At 31.3% G+C, this 23734-nt stretch overlaps 1 protein-coding gene across 2 annotated transcripts in view; it reads right to left on the reverse strand.

The window, feature by feature from the left end:
- Positions 1-23734, reverse strand: part of LOC127720656 (TBC1 domain family member 30-like) — a 76081-nt gene that overhangs the window by 10542 nt on the left and 41805 nt on the right. For both annotated transcript variants that reach the window (XM_052227376.1, XM_052227382.1), the window contains 4 exons: positions 22888-23059; positions 21378-21483; positions 20463-20700; positions 359-547 (listed from right to left, as the gene is read on the reverse strand). In XM_052227376.1, the coding sequence (XP_052083336.1) occupies positions 359-547; positions 20463-20700; positions 21378-21483; positions 22888-23059 (705 nt within the window). The remainder of the gene's footprint in view (positions 1-358; positions 548-20462; positions 20701-21377; positions 21484-22887; positions 23060-23734) is intronic.

The following is a 23734-nucleotide window of genomic DNA, read 5'->3' on the forward strand; positions in this document are numbered from 1 at the left end:
AGGAGCTGATGATTGAAGATATTAGAACAGGACTGGGCTCTTATTTTAATGCCTAACTTTGGATTTGGTTTGATACTATCTTGAATTTTCCTCTTAATTTTTTAAATCTTAATACACTGCTTATTGACCTGTGAAATCTACAGAGACAGTTATGTTATTTGTCTGTCCTTTTGTAACACACTTTTCAAGAAGGAAATTAGTCAATTATCTGCTCATAATAAAGGGAGATAATAATCATCCTCCGTCTCGCCATAAATACTCAAAGGCCAATATTAAATTTGCCTCTACTAAGTGACACTGTCAAGGAGATCACTAACTTTTAAATATCTCATAATTTACAAATCGCTAAAGCTAATACCTGCAATAATGATATGAGCTTGATTCTGTCTCTGCTTCAGTCTATTGTACTGTTTCTGTAGAGAGTTGATATCTGTACACATCCTCTCCATGTAGATAGATGATGGTAACTGTTGGGTCTCACCACTAGCACCGTAGGCCCCTGGTCCTACTTTGGATATATCAGCATTATTTTCCTCCCCGTCACTTCCTGGAAAGATGAAATTTAAGACTATTACAATTTAGATTATATAGGAGCTGCGTCGGATAGAAATCAACCTTATGCAAATGAATATCAATACATCTGTTAACCTATTTCAGGTTGAATAAAATGTCTAAAGAAAGTCTGTAACTGTTTGAAAATTGAGTTGTCATAAGAACCCTACAAAACAGACCAAAATTAATCTTTTATTTCGTATTTGAATGTTCCAAAATCAATCAAAGTCTTATACAAGTACATGTATACGTGCAATTGCATAAGGTCGATTTCTATCTGCACTGCATAAGGTCGATTTCTAACGATGCAGCACATATTCTGTCTGTTTTTATTAAATATACCTGAATTTTATGTTATACTGTAAAGTACTTTTAATGAAAATACATCATGATCAACATCTGTTGTCTAGCTATTGTATAATTCTAAAATTGATGATATCAATGATGGAATAAAACTTCAAAAGACATCTATTTTAAGACTTCATCTTTCAAAATGACATAATTAATTTCCTTAATTTCAAAATCTGAGTGATGTGTTTATTCTTTACAGCATTTGAATATCAATTAATCAAAAATAATGTACAACATTTATAAACAAAATTGATTCATATTGGGCCAAAAAGATTCCTAGCAGCAATTTTTCACTCATTGCTGCTGTAGAATTGTTGTTTACATAGAGGATCATCCACCCCTCTCAAGAACTCTTATATTAGCTTGACTTAAATGATACATTTCCTGTAAAATAAGGTAACCAAGATTGCAACTGCCTTAATTTCACAAACATAAGTAAATTAAATTAGAAAAAGAGGAATAACTTGACTTTTAAAGCATATCCCTAAACTCAACAGAAATTCAAGTGTTTTTTTTTTTTTCTTCATTTTTTTGCCATTTTATGAATTTTAAAGACATTTCCAGCACTGAAAATATGTTACGAAAATCATCAAAAAAAAGTGGTTCACTGTATAGTCTTCATTTGTGCATAAACTTGCACCATATGAAGAAGTTAAGAGGTTGAGGATGAAAGATTGTATAAACTGGACCAATGATCCTTTAAAAGGAAAATACCAAAACAATTGGAATGTCACAAAACAATAAAAAAAAGATAATAAATAAATCCGTGATTTCTGAGAAGCACAATCAAATATGACAGAGTCAACCTGTATCCCTCCCCCCTTCTACAAGTTTAAGTATTTTTCTATAACTATAGTAACTCTTGTAACGTAATAAGAGAACTTTCTATACTGCAAGCAACATCAGACAAGAAAAAAGCCCTGAGAATTTCTAAAATCTGAAATACAGATTCTGTGTCCATGCTTAAGTTGCAAGGATTGGACAATCCTCCATTTTAATTTTTTTCTGATAATTTTTCACTTTAAAAACGAAAAAATGTACCAAACTGGAGAGAAAAGGATTTTTCAAGTGCAAGTTTTCTGAGCATGAAACCGAATTAATAGCACTATGCTAACATAACAAACAACAAAGCTACTTACTCTTGTGAATTTAGTCAACAGAATGTGTTTATTTACTTTTATAAATCACCTGTGAACATTTCCTGTTTAAAAGGTTGGGAAGTGACAAAAGGGTTACTGTAAATAGAAATGATTCAATAGTTAAGCCTTAAATAAACTATTAGGTTTACCCTTTTGCTTGGTCTGATAGTAGGATTAATTCACATTTGTTTGATTTTTGAAGTTTAAACCTAAATCATATTAATTTTCAGACATCATTCTCCACTAAACGAAAAAACTAAACAAACTTTGTAAATGGTATCTACAATAAACAGACAAACTCAGTGTAGTTTATTAAATGTCAATTGAAGTACAAAAATCTCTTGAGCACAAACGTCTGAGATTGATTGTGTCATCTGACAACAAATTACACACACTGATATGTGTTGAGTAACATTTTCTAATGGCTCTTACCAAGAACATTAACATAAACGGCCAAATATAGATTTGGAAAAAGGAAATTGTAATGGAATATCTGATTTTTTCAGGTTAGGCCAAGAGTTTTTTTTACATACTGATTCTTTGCTTTGAAATTGTGCGGTATACCTTTTTATTTTGTGTGGATTAGCAGTGTGAAAATTTGTTTTCAATTTTTTGTACAAAATTATTTTCTGCCTTAATTGGGGAAAAAATCATTTTCATCCTGTCTTGTTCAAGATTATTTACTGTCAGTTCTTACCAGGCCAGCATATTCATTTACATAATCCTCCCCAAGGTTTTTTGCAATTTTACTCAGGATCTTAAGCATCGTAACATACAATTGACATCTTCTTCTTACATTTTTCAAGGTAGAGTGAAAACCCTATTATTTGTTTAGCAGGATAAAACAATAGTAAATAAAACTTTCCTACATGTAGTAACCTATCCCTATACATAAGTCAAGCACCATCCTATTCAAAAAGATACCTTTAGGAGATTCTTATCAACAGTGGGTTAAACTTATCTATGTTCAGTCAATTTGTAAACCACTACATGGAATTGGTGATCAGCTTTTAAAAGTCAAATTTACAGACTGTGCAGGTATTTTCTTCTTATTTTCCTAGAGAAGTCATTGTTAGTAGTTGGGGTGATCTAGTTGTATTATGTTCAATATTCTTGTTAATTCCTGTTAACGTTTTGATGTATTAAGAGGGGCAGAAGGACCTTAGTCGCACCGTCGTAATTAGGTCTTTATTTTTGCTGGAATTCTGGATTTACATTTATCAGAACTCTGGAATTAATGATTAACTTATCGGGATTCGGGAAAGAATGCTTTTTTTTTTCAGGAATTTGGAACCCAGCATTTATTTTTCTGGGAATTCAGGATCACACTTATTCTAATAGCTCCCTCTATTATCTTGAAATGGCGTTAGTATAATGTAGAGCTCACTTAATTGGTTAGATCCTATTAAAGTTTAGGCAACAAGGATAAGCATGTGCATACAGATGGAGTCCTAAACTGCTTGTCACAGCCAGTAACATGGGACACAGATTATGTAACAAAACGAGAAATTTTTACATATTGAATGTCATCACGCTGCTCACATGAAGCTTATCTCAGTTATTTCCTAAGGTTATGCAGAATTGGTAACTTAATTATTTAAACTTTAATTTCATAATATGAAACTTGCTCCATAAAAACAAATTTATGAGTACATTTATCAAATAATTCTTAAAATTAACAAATGCATCATAGGTTTCAATGATAATCAATTCTAAATTGCACATCTGTGCATAGAAAATTGAATTTTAGCTTTCAAATTATAATTAATTAATGACCTTTTGAATAAAAACTGTGTCAAAGCAATATTTCATACAACAAGATAGCACACACTGAAATGTCTTAAATAAGTGTTTAAAGCTTCTAAGATATTAGCACTTGCATGTATATTTGGAATAACAAAAAAAAATGTATAATTCCGAAATAAATTTTAATCAGTGAAGACTGAATTTTCTATTGTTCTTTACTCACCAGTTATTCTACTGGGACCATCATGCATTACAGTAAAACTTAACATTTTTATGTTTATACCTATATCAGTCAGAATACTATGGTAATCAACTTTATCATGTCACCTCTCAACAGAATTTGTTTCCATAAAATTGTATATGCAACTTAATATTTGAAAATTATTTTAATAAACTTTTGACACAGAGATGTGTCTCGCCTGTTGACAAAAAATTCAGAAAAAGGCAATCTGATGGACAGCAACATTGCTAATTAATTAAGTCGCTGGACCAACTAGTGGGTAGGGCCTCGAAATGGTTGACAAACTGAGATGTACAGACAGCAATGTAACTTTATAGAATATATTGTATATTGTAAGTAGTTTCTATCAAACTAACTTAATCAGAAAACTTAACATTGAAAATTGCTCATTAATTCAAAGTCACTGGACCATGACTTAGGGGGCAGAGCCTTGAAATAGTCGTCAAACTGATATGTACTGATAGTAATGCGACTTCATACTAAATATCAATGATCTATCACAAGTAGTTCCTATCAAACTAACTTTTAAAAGCAGAAAACTTCACATTGAAAATTGCTTATTAATTCAAAGTCACTGGACCATGACTTAGGGGGCAGGGCCTCGAAATAGTTGCAAACTGATATGTACTGATAGTAATGCAACTTCATTGTAAATATCAATGATCTATCACAAGTAGTTACTATTAAACTAACTTAAGTAGAAAACTTAATAATTTTTGACGCCAGAGCTGTTGTCGCCACAAAAAGCAATCCCTATGTCTCGCTTTCCGCGACATTAGGAAAGACAAAAACAGGTAACACAATATCAATTTGTAGGACAAAGTTGAGGATGGATCTTAAAAAAAGGGCTGGTACTCTTGAAAGCTATTTGAAAACAATATGCAAAAATAATGGTTTAAAACCTGACACCTGAAAAAAGTTGTTCAGGTTCTTTTACTTACATGGATACTGATATTCTCCAGGCATTTATTTTAACTGAAGTTATTGTCTCCAATCAAATTTGAAGTGACTGTGTATTTATGCATCCCTGATACATAGCCAATTTGATGCCCTCAAAAGTTTTCTGCAGCATGCAAGGTCAGTGTTATTTTCTCCATAGCTAACCAAATCTGACCGAGACTCGTATTCATTCGTGAGAAAAATAGGAGAATGAATGAATAAACACAGCTTCAATAATTACAGCTTAACTTTTCAAGGTTTTTCATCATATAGACTGACTGACCCCTTTAATCCATAAAAATTACAGTCATTGAAAAAATTAATACCTTCTCAGCATAGGCTAATTCTGCAGATCAAGGTTAGGGCACAACATTTAATTCTAAATAATTTTTATGACTATGTAAATCATAGGATTTGTCATAATATAGTTGATGAAAATGTTAAAACTAACGATGTGTTAAAGTGATAAAAATCGTAGAAATGCTACATTTGTCAATAACAATGATAATTCAATGTTGGAATATAATCAAACATGACAAAAAATTAATTTATTTGCATATTTGCAAGTAAGACATGTTTTATGAAAAGATTGTGTTTGTCTATTATAGCAAGCTGTTGACATAAAAAAAGACCGACTTTTTGTGGTGAACCTTTACATGGTATTCTGCATCACAAATCAAAGAAAACCTTTCTGGATTACCAGCAGTTTTTTTCTCTGTTTACGTTGATATAGCAGTATTTTTTCTAAAACTACAATTTAATGATACAAGACTAACAAAGGCCAGAGGCTCCTGACTTGGGACAGGCGCAAAAATGCAGCGGGGTTAAACATGTTTTTTGAGATCTCAACCCTCCCCCTATACCTCTAGCCAATGTAGAAAAAACCAAACGTACAAAAGTACGCACAGTAAAACTCAGTTCAAGAGAAGTCCGAGTCCGATGTCAGAATAGGAAACAAAAGATATTATCTAATAAATAAATATCTTGATCTGCACTGTGGTTGTTTATTTATATGTATTGGTTCTGTATTTTTGGTTGAGATTTTTTAGTTAATTATGACAGTATCTTATTTTATAATTTGTTGATACTACACTCAGTCGTGTTCTTCAAATGCACTGATGTAGCATATGCACCATATAGTAGAGAAATCAGATCATACTGTTGCTGGGGCCTTCTTAAACTAACACAGATGTTAATCCCATATACAAAGCCTAACTGTGACTTTCAGATGAAGAACCGAAATCAAAGCTTTTTTCATTTGTTTAATTTTTATCCCAGTGTATACAGAGATTTTGCGTCATGAATAAAGACATCATATCCTTTCTTTTACATTTCAGTTCAGTCTCACAACGATACTATCTAGATTTTCTGTGATGTTCCTAATAAGAGTTCAGAATGTTTAGACTTTTTTATACTTTAAACTTTTTTCAACGGTCAGATTAGGAACGACTTTAAAACCAAGGTGTACTTTGTCTCTTAAATTTGAAGTAACCATCTTATATATTTAAAAAAAAAAAAAAATTATCCATAAGATCTGAATCTTGAGGTGCAGGTAATGACACCTATTGTTCAACTTTAGGATGTTCGCTACTCTGTTACAAATTAACAAGCTTTAAAAGACTGTTATAAATTGATAGTATATAAATAAAGGAACTAAAAGAGCAGAAAAAAATTAAGGGTCCGTGTGCCTGTTTTCGAGATATAAGCCATTGAAAATTTGGCTGGAAATAATTCTCTCTAGACTTTTCATATATTTAACATTGGCATCCTTTTTCTTAAAAAAATATGAAAAAATAACAAGAATTTTATAGCATTTTCAAATATGGCTTTTTAAACTATATGTAACCAAATTATGAAAAGATAAGTAGGGGTTAGTGGGGAAAATTTTTGAATGGCACTACATGGATAAAACCAGAGGATTCTGAATATCTGGCAAAAATTCAAAAACAAGAGGAGCGAAGATCCTTAATCATTGAACCATTGATATGTTTGTCTTTAAGACAAATATTTAAAAGACTACACTTATAAGATTTTAAAGTTGTTTGGATTTGTGAAAGTAGAAAGAGGTGCGAAGAAAAACATATTCATCTTTCTAACCAAAAAGCAATTAACTTTTCAATAAGCAACAGGATGACATTCATTTTCTATCACATCTGTAGCAAAAATTTACAAAGAATCAATATGATTCCTCAATCAAAAGTTCATTAAAAATTTCTACCATTTTAATTTAAATTGTTTTCAAAATTTATTCGTAAAAACACATAATCATTTTACAAATATTTACTTTCATGTTTGTTTCTGTTACAACTAGTCAAATTATCTTATCATATATCTAGGCATCTTTCCCATATTATCTTATAGAAAGGAAAATCAAAAGTTGATATAAATATATTTGCACAGTGACTGATGATAGTGCATGTACAACAAATATGTAACCAGTCAATTTAATATGAAGAACAAAGGAATAATTTCAATATTTTGCTTTGATCTATTCTGTTGTAAAGAATCTTTTTCCAATGTTTTTTTTTTTAAAATTTTGAGCAGATTTGTTTTAGACATAGTTAAGTTTCAAACAAGTGTGAAACATGAAGTTCAATTCCCATGAAAATATGGAAAATCAAATATATATATATTCCACACACTTTATAATAGATTCAAAGAACCAAATGATTGCTCCATTGCCGACAATGCTATTTTAAAAAAAATAAGCAAATGATATAACAAACAATCACAGATAACCATCTATTTTTATCTCTTTGTCATGTTCCCTTCACGAATGGCTGTGCCCATGTAACTTGATTTAGTACATTAAAACCATTACCAGCTATCGGTACTGTAGATGCAACAGGTAACACACATCAAAATCTGCTGTACAGAATTCCAAATTCCACTGTATTGCAATGGCATACAGAACAGAACAGCAGAAAAAAAATATGCTGTACACGATCGCAAAAAGAATTGTTTTGAATGGCAATCTGGAACATAGTCATATCTGCCTCAATGATAGCCGGTAATATTGTGTATGCATGTTTATTAAAAAGTTTGTCCAAAAATTCTATTGTCTAAGTTTTATACAATAATATGATAAGAAATTATATATTGCTTTTTTGTAATGATATAAAACATGCACTAGTCATTTTGGGGCACTTTATAGCTTAAATTGCTGTTTTCGGTGTGAGCCAAGGCTCCGTGTTGAAGGCCGTACTTTTTACCTATAATTGTTTAATTTTTATACGTTGTGACTTGGATGGAGAGTTGTCTCATTGGCACTCATACCACATCTTCTTATTTATATATATTATCAATTTTATTAATTACCCTTATCATAACATAATGATATGCATACTTAAACAAACGTTAATTTTTTATCATGATCAGCTACTCAAAATTTAAGAACAGAAAAATCAAAGTTAAGTAATATAAAAAATATGGAGATTTGGTATGATAGCCAATGAGACAATTACCCACCAGAGTTGAAGTTCTCAGTTTAAATGATGAACATAAAATCAGTTAAAAGTAGGGGCGGATTTGTTTTTTTTTCGGGGGGGGATCCGTATCTGATAAGTCATTGTATGGACTTCAACCATGAGAAAAACCCATACCGCATATCTGTCTAAATATCTTAATTAAAAAAAAGTTGTTTTATTTTGTTACAATGTGAATAATAGGAGACATGAGACAGCAACCAAACAACAAAATAAAAGCATGAAAGACATATTGAAGACTAAATGTCTTAATACTGTCTTCAGCAATTTACAGATGTCTATACAATAAGTCAGGTTCTAATTGACAAAAAAAAACCCACATTAAGATACAAATCTTTTAAAACATAAAGAATCCCTTCACCAAGTAATTCTTTTCAAATTTGATGACCTAATATGTATTAAAAACTTTAATGAAAGGTTTCACCAGTGAGGAATAAACTGAAACGAACCACCACCTGAATGCATGTATTCTGTTTTTGGCCTTTGCTACTTTTGTTACATTTAAATAACAGATAGAAATACAAAGTCTTCCTTTAGTGTAGAAGATAGCCTTACCATCTTTTTTCAAAACCATGTAATTATTCGGTAAACAATCTTACACACCACTTATTTTTAACAATGAAAACACAAAAACAAAACAAAACATTTTAGAACTTGTACAAATTGGACTCTAAAATGTATATTGGACTCTATACAGATTAAAATCTTTTCAGACTTTCCTTCTGTTTAAGAAATAAAAGCTTTATTAAGATAACTTTTTAAAACATACAGTTAAAGTAAGATTAAAGTGCTAACAAATGAAATCTTTTAAAATCTTTAGAATTGAAAAGTAACTTACTTTATAAAAGTATCTGGATATTTTTTTTTTTAATTTCAATTACCACTGCCTTCCAAATGCTGCAGGCCACAATCAATATTCACATATTATTTCAATTTAACTCCATGTAAATAGTTAACATGTGGTCGGTAAAAATAAAGTATGAAATTTTAAATCACCGAGCTCTACAATTGTGAATAAATTATCGATCAATACACAGGTTCAAATGACATATCTTCCGTAGGGCAGTATCCGGTTTTCCATTTTTCATTAGAGAAACTGCAATATGTTGCGCAGACAGAAATAATTGAAAATAAAAGATATACTGCTCATACGTTTTGTAAATGTAACAATTTAATTATTGCCTTGTTTATTGTGGATATACATTGTTATGAAAATCAATAGGTAATTATGAATCATATCTCCCTTGTGAAGGTTAGAGTAACATATTGCAGTGTGTACTCAGAACAAGTGCTTGCAAATTAACCTGCTTACAAATGGCCAACCTCAAGTGCCACTTAATGCTATTTTTAATTAACACATCTGTAATTTTCATATGATAAAAGATGTAAAGTTCTGATTTATTGTACAGAAAACTGGCGTCTTACTATAGCTCTTAAGACCAGATATACTATGAATAAAAGGATATGTAGGGTATACATCAATGAGAGCTACCCAACAACAAATACAATAAAAAGACATCTAGAGGGTAGCATTACAGTCTTCATGATATACAGAAGGGTAACAGTTAGTCTTCAACAATAGACAGGTGCCGACATGTCAAGCTCTAAATGTCTGGATGTTTTGGTGTCATTAGTTTAAAATCAGCAAATAAGACTGTACATGTTATAACACAGAGTAAGCAGCCATTGTCACATTGTCAAATTTAAGAGTTTATATTACCTGTAAAAGACATATCCCCTTCTCTGATCATTCCTCTCATGTCAAAATAATTGTTGATTTTCAAGAGAGAACCCTTCCTTCTTAAAATTGTAAAGAATGATAATATTAGAAAACCTTTTTTTTCTTTGCTCATTTCCGCTGTTTCAGTTGTTCAAGTTTCTCTGTAACATTGTCTATTGATTCTGCATAAACAAGAATTCACAACAATATCTCGTCACAAATGTTGCTATAAACATTGTGCTGAAATCATGATTAATGAACGCACAAGGAAAAGTCATTTATAATTTAATTGTAAAATCGGTGAGAAGTTATTATGATCATTGTGACCTAGTTTGTAACGTAATCCCTGGATTATTTCTTACTACAATGAAACTACAAATGTTTTTTCCTTTTGTAATCAGAAACAGCTACATCAAATCAAAGTGATATAGGAAAGTTCAAAGATTGATTTTGTGTACCTTTAAAATTACCTTTCCAACAATGAAATAAAAGAATAGTTACTTCAAATAACATTTAATAAAACTGAAAAATAAATTATGCAAATTCAATTAGGGTATTAATAATTTGAAAATCCATCAAATGTAAGGACATTCTTTACATATTTTTTTTCAAAAAGAAGAAAATAAGAATAAGAAGCTGCTGAACCAATGCCTTTGTGGTGAAGTGAAGGTAGAGTCACTAAAAAGGATACCCGATGGTATGCAGGGTAGTCAATAAAAATAAATAAATAAAATACCGCTGGATTGACAACAACACTTTAGTGAACTGCAAGTTTTATTGTGTCGACTAGTTTCGCCCTGCATACCATTGGGTATCCTCTTTAGTGACTCTACCTTCACTTCACCACAAAGGCGTTGGTTCAACAGTTTCTTATTTTTATCCCGATTTCTGAACCCCTGCATCCACGGATCCGCCTATACCACACAGGGCCGACCACTTGGCCACCATGGAATCGAACGATACCGAAGAATTTCAAGAAGCCAGCAATCAACCGATACCATCAACCTCTGCCGAACTACAAACAAATAAAAGGAAAAGAACAAAAAAAGACCAGACAGCAGAATCCACGTACAAAGAAGAGCCGCAAAGGATTCAAGAAATAAATGTACCATCATTCCGTGCCTTCAGAAAATTAAATGTTATATTAGTTAGGTGCCAGCAACACCAAAATTATTTAAATAAATGTAAAAACAGAGATACCATCCCTAAATTGCCTAGAAATTTTTCATTCATACATTGGTAACCAGGAACAACAAAGACAATGGAGTAAACACATTATGACGTTAAAATTTAGATACCATTTTTTTATACTTCAGGGATTGTAATTTCTATATAATTTGTCCTGAAGACGCCGATCTAATCAGCGAAACTAGTCGACATAATAAAACTTGCAGTTCACTAAAGTGTTGTTGTCAATCCAGCGGTATTATATTTTTTTTTTAGATCAAACAAAATGACAGTCACCAAAGCAACTCTATCAAATAAAAACCACATTGCTTTACTTTATCATACATGATCTGATTGTTTTCAACATGACATGGCTTTCAACTTGATACTACTTGATAGCCTGGCATCCTGACCCAATCTAATACTTTGTCGATAGGGCCAGGCGTAATACAATCTACGTGACCAATTATCAGCACTGAACAGTACTGAATTACTGCACATGTGCATGTTCTTTAAACAAGGAATATATCAATCAGAACCATTAATTAACAGTTGATTAACAACGATTCACGATGTTAATCAATAACGTTTGAATTATATATGCTAAATTTTTCGAAATTTGCATTTCATATGAAATGAAAAATAATTTTCAATAAATTTGTGACAATATAAATATTTCCCGCCATGTGTCAAGAAATGACGCTATCCCACGATGCATCATTCTAACATCCAATTGACGAAACCATGTTGTTTTATTCTGCCTGCCTCTACTGTCGAGCAGTGAGCCAGGATCCCAGGCTAACTACTTGAAACAAGGTCCAACCAACTGTTTCAGTTTTCGACCAAACATTTTGGAGGGATAGAGGGTGCTAAAATTTATTACAAATAATTTTTTGCACTTTGAAAAGACTTTTTTTCAATTTCATTTTTTTTTTTCATGTATTCTGGTATATGGGTGAAAATAAAGATACCAGTAAAGATAATTTTTGGAAAAAATATACAATTCAGAACGAAAATCACATTTGTGTATATCATTAAGAATTTAAGATCCTATTATCACATGTAGGCAACTGTAAACACACTTTTAAAATGTATAATTGGGCATCCAACTAGGTAAAATCGGTTCTTATTTATAACAACTTAAGTTAGACGAATATAATTTGCATACAAGTATCTCATTATAAATGGAGCAATTCAACAGATTTACCTACATTATATATATTAAATGGTTATAACTCGGTAGTCTATTTTATAGATTTAGCCACTGGGAATTCGGTCATTAAATAATTTTTACATCCATATGTTATATTTATAATAATGACAGGTTTAAATAATGGAATTTGAGGGCTTTAAAATGTAGAGTGTTGCAGGATGGATGAGTTTGAAAGGTCAAAAAGTAAGGAGACTGAAAAATTGAAGATTTTTGTTTTAAGTCATTTTCAAATCATATAAACTTTGTTGTGGATAAATTTTGAAATACTTTATTCACTGTATTATGTTTATTCAGTAATAAAGTTCTACACATGAGCAAGTCAGGTCAATATTTAGAACAATTTGACTTTCAAACACACTGCATGATCCAGTCAATTACTTCTTGCCAAAATTATAATTATTTTTTCAATGATTGTATTGCTCCAACCTGTAACATTTTTGTCTACCCTTTGTCCTCGAGAGACCATGTTTTCTTTCAAATTCTTTACACTATCAAGGTTTAGGGTTACAGAATTAATATGTATTGAAAGTTTAATTATTAATTTGGTGATGTTTAAGGGTTGTACAAGAGATATTCACAAATTTTCTATTGTATAGACACCCTTTTTTAACAGGAGCAAAACAGTCAGTGCCACTAGTGGATACTATGGAGCACACAAGTTCATCCTTGATTTTTTATAATGTTTGAATGATGCTCAAACTTCGAGTTTTTCTGAGTAGTGTTTTATTGGACTGCTGTTTGTTTTTTCATTATTTTACTATGATTGAGCACGGTGTTGTCTGTTTTTCTTCAACTAATGGTTTTGATTGCCTAGCTGGTACCTTATTTCACTGTTATACAAAGTCATAAAAAATAGTTTATTGCAATACAAAAAGTTGATAAAAACATTTTGCATTTAATTTATTGAGGGTCTAAAAGATTCCTACTTATACAAGAACTGCACTTGAGATCTTGTGGTAGCATTCTCCACTCAATTGCAAACAAGGATTCCTCAATTCGATCACAGATTTAGATGGTCAAATAAACACCTAAAATCTGGCATTTGCTGCATCTCCAAGCATGCTGTACCTGTGAGTGAGAGCAAAGACTGGTCACTTGGCAGTTAGAGTAATTTGTCAGAGTAATGTCATACATCTTCATTGTGAGATAGCATGTCAAACCATGTCAGTCTAGTACAATGCAGGAACCTTAAATCATCTCATATCAAATCAAAATGTTCTCAACATGAATATCTTTAACAGATCACCTACTGGACTTTTATAATCTATCCATCCATTAGCTTACTTTACTATACATTATGGATGTTGCTCATTGTTGAAGGTTGTACAGTGTCCTATAGTTGTTTACATTCTCATCCTTTGGTCTCATGATGATAGTGGTCTAATAGACCACTTTCGAGTTATGTCCTTTACCGGAAAAGTTTGTCAATTTTATGCGCCTTTGTGACGTCATTTAACAGATTGAGGGGATTGCCTGTATCCCTGCTCTATTAAAGTTCATTAAGCATCTTTGCAATAGTCATTATGCAGGATAAACTAGAAATAATATTTGTTCTGTAAGTACTTAATCACAATTCCCTAATGACAGCAGAGCTGATTATCAATTATAAGACTTTAATTTGACGAATAATTTGTGCAATATAGCATTATCATTTTTTCAACCAATCGCTCAACATAGGAACGGAAGCTACGATGTCCCTAAAAACACAAATGATGTTCACTAAAACCAGTTTTTGACGGAAATGCAACAAACTCGAAAGTTGTCTATTGGCAATCACACCACATCCACCCATCCTTATTTTCATATTGTAGTCTGCACTTAAATATGCAATTACATTTCAAATTGTAAAATCAGACTAACTTTATTAGTCAGACATAAAGGAAAAAATCTTTTCCAAGTTATCATAACCAGAATACTCACTGGCATTTATGCCTAATAAAACAAAATAACTTGAAGTCGAACTGTTCTCTAGAGCTAGCAGAAATTTCATTAAATTTTCAATTACTTTTTCAAGTTGAGAATACATTGGTATAATGAATTCTCAATTTTGTTGTACTTTTTTCAACTTTGTCAACAGTTTTGTCATGTTCTAAAAATATCTTTTTCATCCAATTTGCTAGATTATTCAACCATCATTTTATCACAAGTTGCAATATGATCATGTCTATATTCATAAGCCTACAGTTTTTTAACAAGCATTTCTTCTATTTTTTAAAAATGCCAAAAAAGGATAAAAGAACTCATATCTTAATTATAAGAGAATATTTTAACAACAGAATTTGACTTAATTAAGAACAAGATGCATTATATTTTCTTGAACATGCAAAGATAATTTAAAAAGAAGCAGACTTACTTCGAAGGAAAAAACAGCCATTCATCTTTATATCATTTAAATGTAGTTACTTCCCTTTAACAATTACATTTCATATTTTGTTATTATCACAAAAATCTACTGTAGAAATTTAAACTTCTCATCTTTTCTTCAACCTCTATGTTTTTCAACCTATTACAATACCTTATTCATGCTCTTCAAAACAAATTGTTAGGGACAGTTGTCAATTAAAGGATGACTCCCTCAGAATAACACAAAAGTTTAAATGTCTGCCCTAATTCTACTGTAGCCTTAATGTGACATCCTTTTAAATTTCTGTTTTTTTTAAGTGAATTCATTATAACAGTTTATTTTATATACTTTAAAATGGTGTAAAACATAGTTTTGATTGATCTAAAATGACTAAAAATGTGGTTGGATTAAATAGATTTTTTAAAAAATTTTAACATAATGAGCAAGATTACCGGTAATCTGAATCTGAACTAACTATTCTCTTATGCTGAATGCTTTGTTTTGCTCTTGTTCAGATTATCAAGATTGATTGATTGATAAATTTCACCACTCTTGGTTATCTCTAGGAGACCAGTTTTTAGTGATGGAGACATCTGGAATCCCTGGAGAGAATGGAACATCAGTAGGAAAACTGGCAAACCTAGTCAATTAAGATTAGAGTAGAACACACCTTGCTATGAGGGGGGGGGGGGGGGGTTCAAACTCACAACCTCAGTGTTGACAGACTAGATAAACTACTTAGACCACTTGACCACTTAGATTGTTTGGAAAATAAACACACAAATTTAAAACAATTTCTATATTTGTATATAGTATTCAAACACACAATTTATGAATGGCATGTTTCACTCATGGAACAGAGTCACGATATGCGAATTAACCACTTATTTAGAAAGTACATTAATTCAAATAACAGCAGCTTAACAATGTAATATGACAAAATTACCATATCTCGCCTAAAGAATATAAAGATTAAATCTAGTATTTTCATCATAATATACAATTCTATTTTTATTTTTACAAAAGTTCGCAATGACACACATGTATATCTTTAAAATCAAATCTGAATATCTGTGACATGTACTTTACATCAAAAGAAGGGTTTTTTTTCAGTTTAAATAACTTCAACAAGCAATTAATAGATATCAAAATGTTTTAGTGATTTTCCTACATTACACAATAAACTGCTTCACTGAGCCCAGCTGGATACGCCCGCAGAGGTCCAACCCTGAACAGTTGGGGCAAAAATGGACACAATATTCAAGCTTGATACAGGTCTGAATTTGGATTGTTATTAAATATTTGATATATTATAGGTTTCTGAATAAATGTAGTCAAAGAACTTGAAATTGGTTATATGAATGATTTCTTGCTGTTGTGCAATACACTGTGCTGTTGCGCAATACTTAGTAAATCTATTGTCAGACTATAAACAAATAAAATCTTATAACTGGGAAACATAAAATTGAAAATTTATAAAAAACAAAAGGGAGCTTACAAAAATAGATATAAACAATTTACCAAAGTTTCATAAAAAAATGCTGAAAGCATTTTTGAGTTATTGTCCGAAAACTGGAAAATCCCCCTTTTTGTAATGAATAAAAGCCCATAAATCAGAAACGTATAGTCTGAAATTTATTAAAATCAAAAGGGAGCTCATGTCAATAGAAATAAACAATTCACCAAAGTTTCTTGCAAATTGGTAAAATCGTTTTTGAGTTATTGTCTGAAAACTGGAAAATCCCCCCTTTTTTAATGAATAAAACCCCAAAACTCGGAAACGGTAAATCCGAAATTTATAAAAATGGAAAGGGAGCTCACGTCAATAGATATGAACAATCCACAAAAGTTTCATGCAAATTGGTGAAATTTTTAATGAGTTATTGTCTGAAAACTGAAAAATCCCACCTTTTTTAATGAATAAAACCCCAAAACTCGGAAACAGTAAATCCGAAATTCATCATTAAAGGGCAATTACTCCAATAAGGAGTTGTTGGAAAATTTCCTCCATATTATCTTAAATGTAGATCTTGTCTTGTTGATCATTTTGTGCTTGTTTCTTTGTATCTATTATAATTTTTAAGATATAAGGCAAAAACGCAAAATATTGGTAAAAATCATCAGTAAAGGTCAATAACTCTAATAAGGAGTCGACTGACAATTACAACCATGCATACTTATTTGTAGATCTTGTCTTGCTGATCATTTTTGCAACTTAAAGTATCTCTCTATCTATCATAGTTTTCAAGGTAAAAGGCAAATGTGAAAAAAATGGTAAAATTTGTCATTTAAGGGCAATAACTCCTATAAGAAGTCGCCTGATAGTTTTGACGTCAATGATCAATTGGTAGAGCTCAACATTCTGAACATTTTTTGTCAGATTTTCTGATGTATGACTTACAACATTTAAAATTTGTAAGGAGTTCCGCAGAACCCTGTGCCTCGCCTACGATTGCTGCTGTGAGTGTAAAAGTATAATGTTGACTAAAAAAGTGAGTCCATTCATCAGTAAAATACATAATTTAAAAAAAAATTCAAACTTTTTGTTTAGATGCTATTTCATGGTCTTGACAATCCATGAAGGTTTACAAATTTATCATGTCAAAAAAGTTTAATCCCAGACTGCTTGTAAATGTTAACTGTAAAAAAATAAGTCCATCAATCAGAAAAATACTGAAAATGAAAAAAAAAATATTTTCAAAAGTTTGCTTCAGACATTATCTCTTATTCATATAAAAGCTTCTGCCAAAGTTTCATAAAATTCTATGAAGGTTTGACAAAGTAATTGATGTGTATTAAACTTTAACCCAAGACTGTATCTACTTGTTAACTGTAAACAAAATGCTCCGCTGAGCACAGAATGATACGACCGCAGAGGTCGAACCCTGAACAGTTAGGCCAAGTATGGACACAACATGTAAGCTTGATACAGCACTGAATTTGGATTGTGATTAAATATTTGACACAGCATAGGTTTCTGACACAGAATGAATGTGGTCTAAGAACTTAAAAATTTTTAATTTACCTATTCAAACCATATCATTATTATTTGCTTTTATATATAAATCAGAAATAACCAATTTAAAAAGGAAAATTTTAAAGAAAAAAAAAAGGAAAAAAATATCCCTCCCCAAAATTTTTTGAACCCCCTTATGATTCAACACCCCCAAACTCAATCCCAGCCTTCCCTTTGTGATATGGAACCTTGTAGTACAATTTCAGAGAGATCCATACACTTACACACAAGTTATTGTCAAAAAAACTAGAAAAATGCTTGTTTTTTGCCCCTTTTTTGCCCCTAATTCCTAAAATTTTGAGGCAATTACCCCCAAAATCAATCCCAGCCTTCCCTTTGTGGTATGGTACCTTGCAGTACAATTTCAGAGAGATCCATACAATCGAACACAAGTTATTGTCTGGAAACTAGAAAAAGGCTTATTTTTGGCCCCTTTTTGGCCCCTTATTCCTAAACATTCGGGCAATTACCCCCAAACTCAATTCCAGCTTTCCCTTTGTGATTTGGAACCTTGTAGTACAATTTCATAAAGATCAGTACACTTACACACAAGTTATTGTCCGGAAACTAGAAAACTGCTTGTTTTTTTCCCCTTTTTGGCCCCTAATTCCTAAAATTTTGAGGCAATTACCCCCAAAATCAATCCCAGCCTTCCCTTTGTGGTATGGTACCTTGCAGTACAATTTCAGAGAGATCCATACAATCGAACACAAGTTATTGTCTGGAAACTAGAAAAAGGCTTATTTTTGGCCCCTTTTTGGCCCCTTATTCCTAAACATTTGGGCAATTACCCCCAAACTCAATTCCAGCTTTCCCTTTGTGATTTGGAACCTTGTAGTACAATTTCATAAAGATCAATACACTTACACACAAGTTATTGTCATCAAACTAGAAAAATGCTTGTTTTTTGCCCCTTTTTGGTCCCTAATTCCTAAAATTGACGACGCCGGACAACGTCATACCAATATACGACCGCAAAATTTTTTTGCGGTTGTATAAAAACTAAGTCCATTTATCAGTAAAATATGGAAAAATGAAAATAAATATTTTCAAAATTTGTTCTAGATACTGTGTTTTGGTCATAAACAATCTTCTGTCCAAATTTCATAAAATTCCATGAAGTTGTGACAAAGTTATTGATGACTGAAAAACTTTAACCTCAGATTATATCTACTTGTTAACTGTAAAAAAAACTAAGTCCATTTATCAGTAAAATACAGAAAAATAAAACCAAATATTTTAAAAATTTTGCTCTGGATACTTTCTCTTTGTTCATAAACAATCTTCTGTCTAAATTTCATAAAATTCCATGAAGGTTTGATAAAGTTATTGATGTCTAAAAAAAAACTTTATCCACAGACTGAACCTTAATGCTGATGCCGTCGATGCCCACAACGGAATCTAGGATAGCTATGTCTTGCTTTCGCAACATAAATGTCGCATCCTCCACAATAAAAGGAGATGTGGGGGACATCAATGAAACAGCAACCCAACAACACAAAAATCAAATCAATTAGTATTGTGGTTGAAGAAAAAAAATCAGAATAAAAACCTGATTCTGCCAGCTTTCTGAATAACTCAACATAGGAAATTTTGACAAGAACACAATTCTAAAGAGTTCAGATTAGAAAGGCTGTGCTTTTTCAGATAAAACTTTAAAAAAATGTTCCTTTCTAATGAATCTACTTTCTAATGAATCTTATGGGAACCTAGGAGCTGTCATAGCATGTGTGGAACTTTTGACATATAGATTCTAAGATAAACAGGTGTTCAACTTGAACATCAACCAAAAAAGAACCATTAAAAAGGGATTTCTGACTGCCTGACCTTCACCCTTACCTGCCAGAGCACAGCAATCATTTAAGCTGTGGAATCACAGCAATGAACATTAGTCTTGCTGGTTGACCTGAGCATCTATGAATTCATTTTATATGGCTTAAGTATTTTAAGAAGAGCTTATTTAACAAAGAAATATTTAAAGGGAGAATATCACAGATATGAAATTCAATTTAAATTAAAAAAAATTACCTTGCAATAAATAAAAAATAAAATTTTGCATGTGGCAGTTTTTAAAAAAAAATATCAACTCAAAATCTGATTTCCCATTAGATGTCAATGTAAACTTTGATTTTCCTTGGTGCCCATTATGATTTTCAAAATGGCACCAATGAAACAATACTTAAATAACTGAGTTTTAATTTGTTTACTGGTTCTATAGAATATCTTTTCAATTTAGATCATTTTGACCAATTGGCCCGTGGAGCCATATTGGAATTAAATACTTTCTAATAAACATTCCTTCATGGTTTGATTTGATTTCAATTCATTTCATCTGTCATTAAAAATAAAAATTCAAATAAAATTTTAAAATGGATTTAAATGAAAACTAAAATCTCTGCTGTTGGCCAGTGGCAGACTTACAGCTCACATGGGCTTTCCCAGAAAATAGGAAGAACAAAATGTTGGAATGATAAACAAAGCTTAAACTATATGCTGTGGCTACTAGGTACACTAAGTAGCAGGGATGTAAAAAGCAAATCATTACTTACCCTTTGCCTTGCTGCCTGATACTGGCACTGGAAAGAATCCAGGGAAACAGTTTATAGCCTCTAAATCTTCTTCATCAATCTCATCTTCATCGCTAGGTAACAGCATGTTGCTAAGGAAAGATCTACTTTTGTTGTTGTTTGTATTTGCAGAACTACTGAATGGTCTAATGTTGTAAGTATATTTCTCCCTAAGTTCTATTAATAGCTGAGAATCAAAAGCAGCTGTAGTGTAAATACTCTGAAAAATAAAAAGAACACAGTTGAAAAATTTGCATAAAAGTAGAGTTGTTTCCCATCTAATTTTTCAGTCACAATGACGAAATTGAGTTATCTTCCTTATATCAAAACTACTTATTCTTAACAAACAAATTTAAATAGACTTTCCACTGAATCTTGTAAATGATGGATGATGGATGGCTGCTTAACGTCCAGCGGCAAATTAATATGCATATTCAGGATGAGAACATGTTAATGTAATATGAATTTTAACCCTGCTTTGTACTAGACCGACACGCTAAGCCAGATTTTTAAAGTGCTAGTTCACAAGGTAACACCTTAACAGGACACATTATTCTGACTCCAAGCCAACCAGTCTTTGTTCTTACTCCTTAAAGCCACATGCTTAGCAGAGAAGCAGAAAATACCAATTATAAAGTCTTTGGTGGCAAACATGCTATCACGAGACCACCGAGGCAGTTATATCTTGTAAATGAAATGCAAAGTTCAAATTTTGTTTTTCCTGGCATAACTTCAATTTTCCTCCATACATAGGACAAACAACTGCCATTCACTAAATTCATTTGCTCTCCAAGGGAAAAGTGACTCCTCTGTCAAAATTTGTTGTTTTTACTTCTTGTACAGATTTACACCTGGGTGATTCACTTCTTTAATTGCATCAATTTTAAAGAAACTAACCTTGATCAGGGAGTCACCAGTAATCATTTTACCAGACATCATATCCTGAGTTAACGATCCCATCAATGAATAAAAGTCATCAGCACTACCAGCAGAAAGTATCCTCCTGGAAACAGAATTAAATGAACTCTAAATAATACAAGAAAAATAAAATCTTTTGCAATAATAGAAGATTTTGCATGAGTTATAAGATTGTTTTGCTGTGAGACAAGTAAATTAGTTTCATTCCTATATGAAAAGTATTGATATATGCATTGAAAAAAAAATCTGCCTGAAAGTCAAAAGCACTGCTGTGGCTTCATAAATAACAGTTGTCAACAGATGTTCATTTAAAGCATGATCTTAACCAATTGTTATTTATAACAATTGAAAACTGTAAAGAAAACATTTCAAATTAGATACGACCTCACTAGGTTGATGTTGCAAGTGGAAACTCTTCCCTTCACATTGGTTTTCTGATGTTTAGTAAAAATATATGAACAAGGAATTATTTGAATCTGGAATAATTTTTAATTCTCGAAAATTGATAAGAAAAGTATGATGAAAACTAACCCAACTAAATAGGGTAAGCCATGTGTGCATGGCTAAGGTTAATTTTACTTGCACTGATATTTTAGTATGAACTAACTAACCCCCTTAGCCATGCATGCATGGTTAGTTTTAATCATACATTTCTTATCAATTTTTCAGAATTCAAATTATTCCAGATTTAATTAATTCCTTGTTTATATGAATTTCTACCCACAGGCAATTACCTCCCTTAAAATTGTCAGTGTGGAAACAACATTTATTACTTTGGAAGAATTTCATATAAATTACATGGATATCAATTGTGAAATAACTGTGAAAAAAGTGTGGTAGTTTTCAGGTCATGACCCTTTTGTGTGTTATATATGCTGCTTTAACAATTTAATTATTAATGGACTAAACACTTCCTGCTAGATTCATACTCAATTAAATGCTTAAGAAATAATAAACAGTACTGAAGTTTATTGTTTTCTTTTGTATGGAAAATATAGATGAATATTGATTGTACATTTTGCTTTAGTTGTCCATTTCTTAGAACAATAACTTATGGTATGTATTGGAAGTGTCCATATTGATTAGCTTATACGTTCATTTTATATAATTAATTTTACAATGTAATCTTCATGAATCAACTTAGTTATAAATACAGCATATGAACAAAAATCTCCTTCTTCAATGTCTTTTCCAAGGATTTAAAAAAAATACTGATGTTATTTTGAATCCGATTTTGCAAAGTTTTCACTATTAAATATTATAGAACTGCCTGATTGTTTTGATATTCAGGTGCAGTTCAAAGAGTTCTAAATGCAAATAAAATTGCATAAAAATTTGAAATGCATAAACTTTGCCTTAAAAAGTTTCAATTATATGTATGCAATTAAATATAATGAATATATATTAAATGAAGGGTTTCAGTCTTGCAGAATTGGTTGCTAACAGTAATACTACCGGTAACCCACTGCCAGCATGTTGCCAAACTTACCTAGATAGTTTGCCCCATATTGCCAGGCCAGTTCTAAGTAAAATTTTGGATCCTTCTAACAGTAATGAGTCCCACACCCTGAGTACAATTTCCTTTGGAAGACAAGTAGCAAACATGGTCAAAAACCATTGCATAGTGAAAACATTGGTAAGAGGAGGCTCATAACAGGCACCTACAAAAAAATACAAATATAGTAAAATACATTTAATCAAACAAAAACAAAATTTAAAGGTTATTATTTGAATCTTAGAGCGCTAAACATTGTATAATTAACATATATCATATTATTTTCACATTAAATTTTTTCCACTGTCTTCATAAAAAAGTCAATTATTGCCAAAGTTATAACTCACAATCTCTGGAAGACTAACATTTTACTGTATATAAAGAGAAAAATTCTACTTATCACAGTCCAAAGAAAAAGCTTAAACTTAATCAATAGTCTTTACCAAAATCAGAATTTGTTTTTTCATCTTGTCATTATAATACATAAAACAGAAAATCACTATGAAATCTTAACCTTCTAAAATCCCTATGATAATGAAAACATTACTTATTTAAAACATACATTTAGGTAGCTAAGGGTTACGATCTAGTCTATTTTTTATCTTAATAATATCTTTTTATAATTCTTATATGATTTGCATATCAACAGATACTTAAATTTGATTGGTCCGTAAGCATTTTTTTCCTTGGTTTACACTTCGATAGACCATGTTGCCATACTATTTTCGTAATCTTCATTGTGATCTGTTCATGCGCGATACAGATGCATGGGATCAAGGGGTTCAAGCAAATGGAGTTTGAAAAAAAAAACAAATACATAACTGTTATTTCTATTTTAATA

The sequence above is a fragment of the Mytilus californianus genome, unplaced genomic scaffold, assembly GCF_021869535.1.
Source record: "Mytilus californianus isolate M0D057914Y unplaced genomic scaffold, xbMytCali1.0.p SCAF_1, whole genome shotgun sequence".
In the NCBI taxonomy this organism is placed as follows: domain Eukaryota; kingdom Metazoa; phylum Mollusca; class Bivalvia; order Mytilida; family Mytilidae; genus Mytilus; species Mytilus californianus.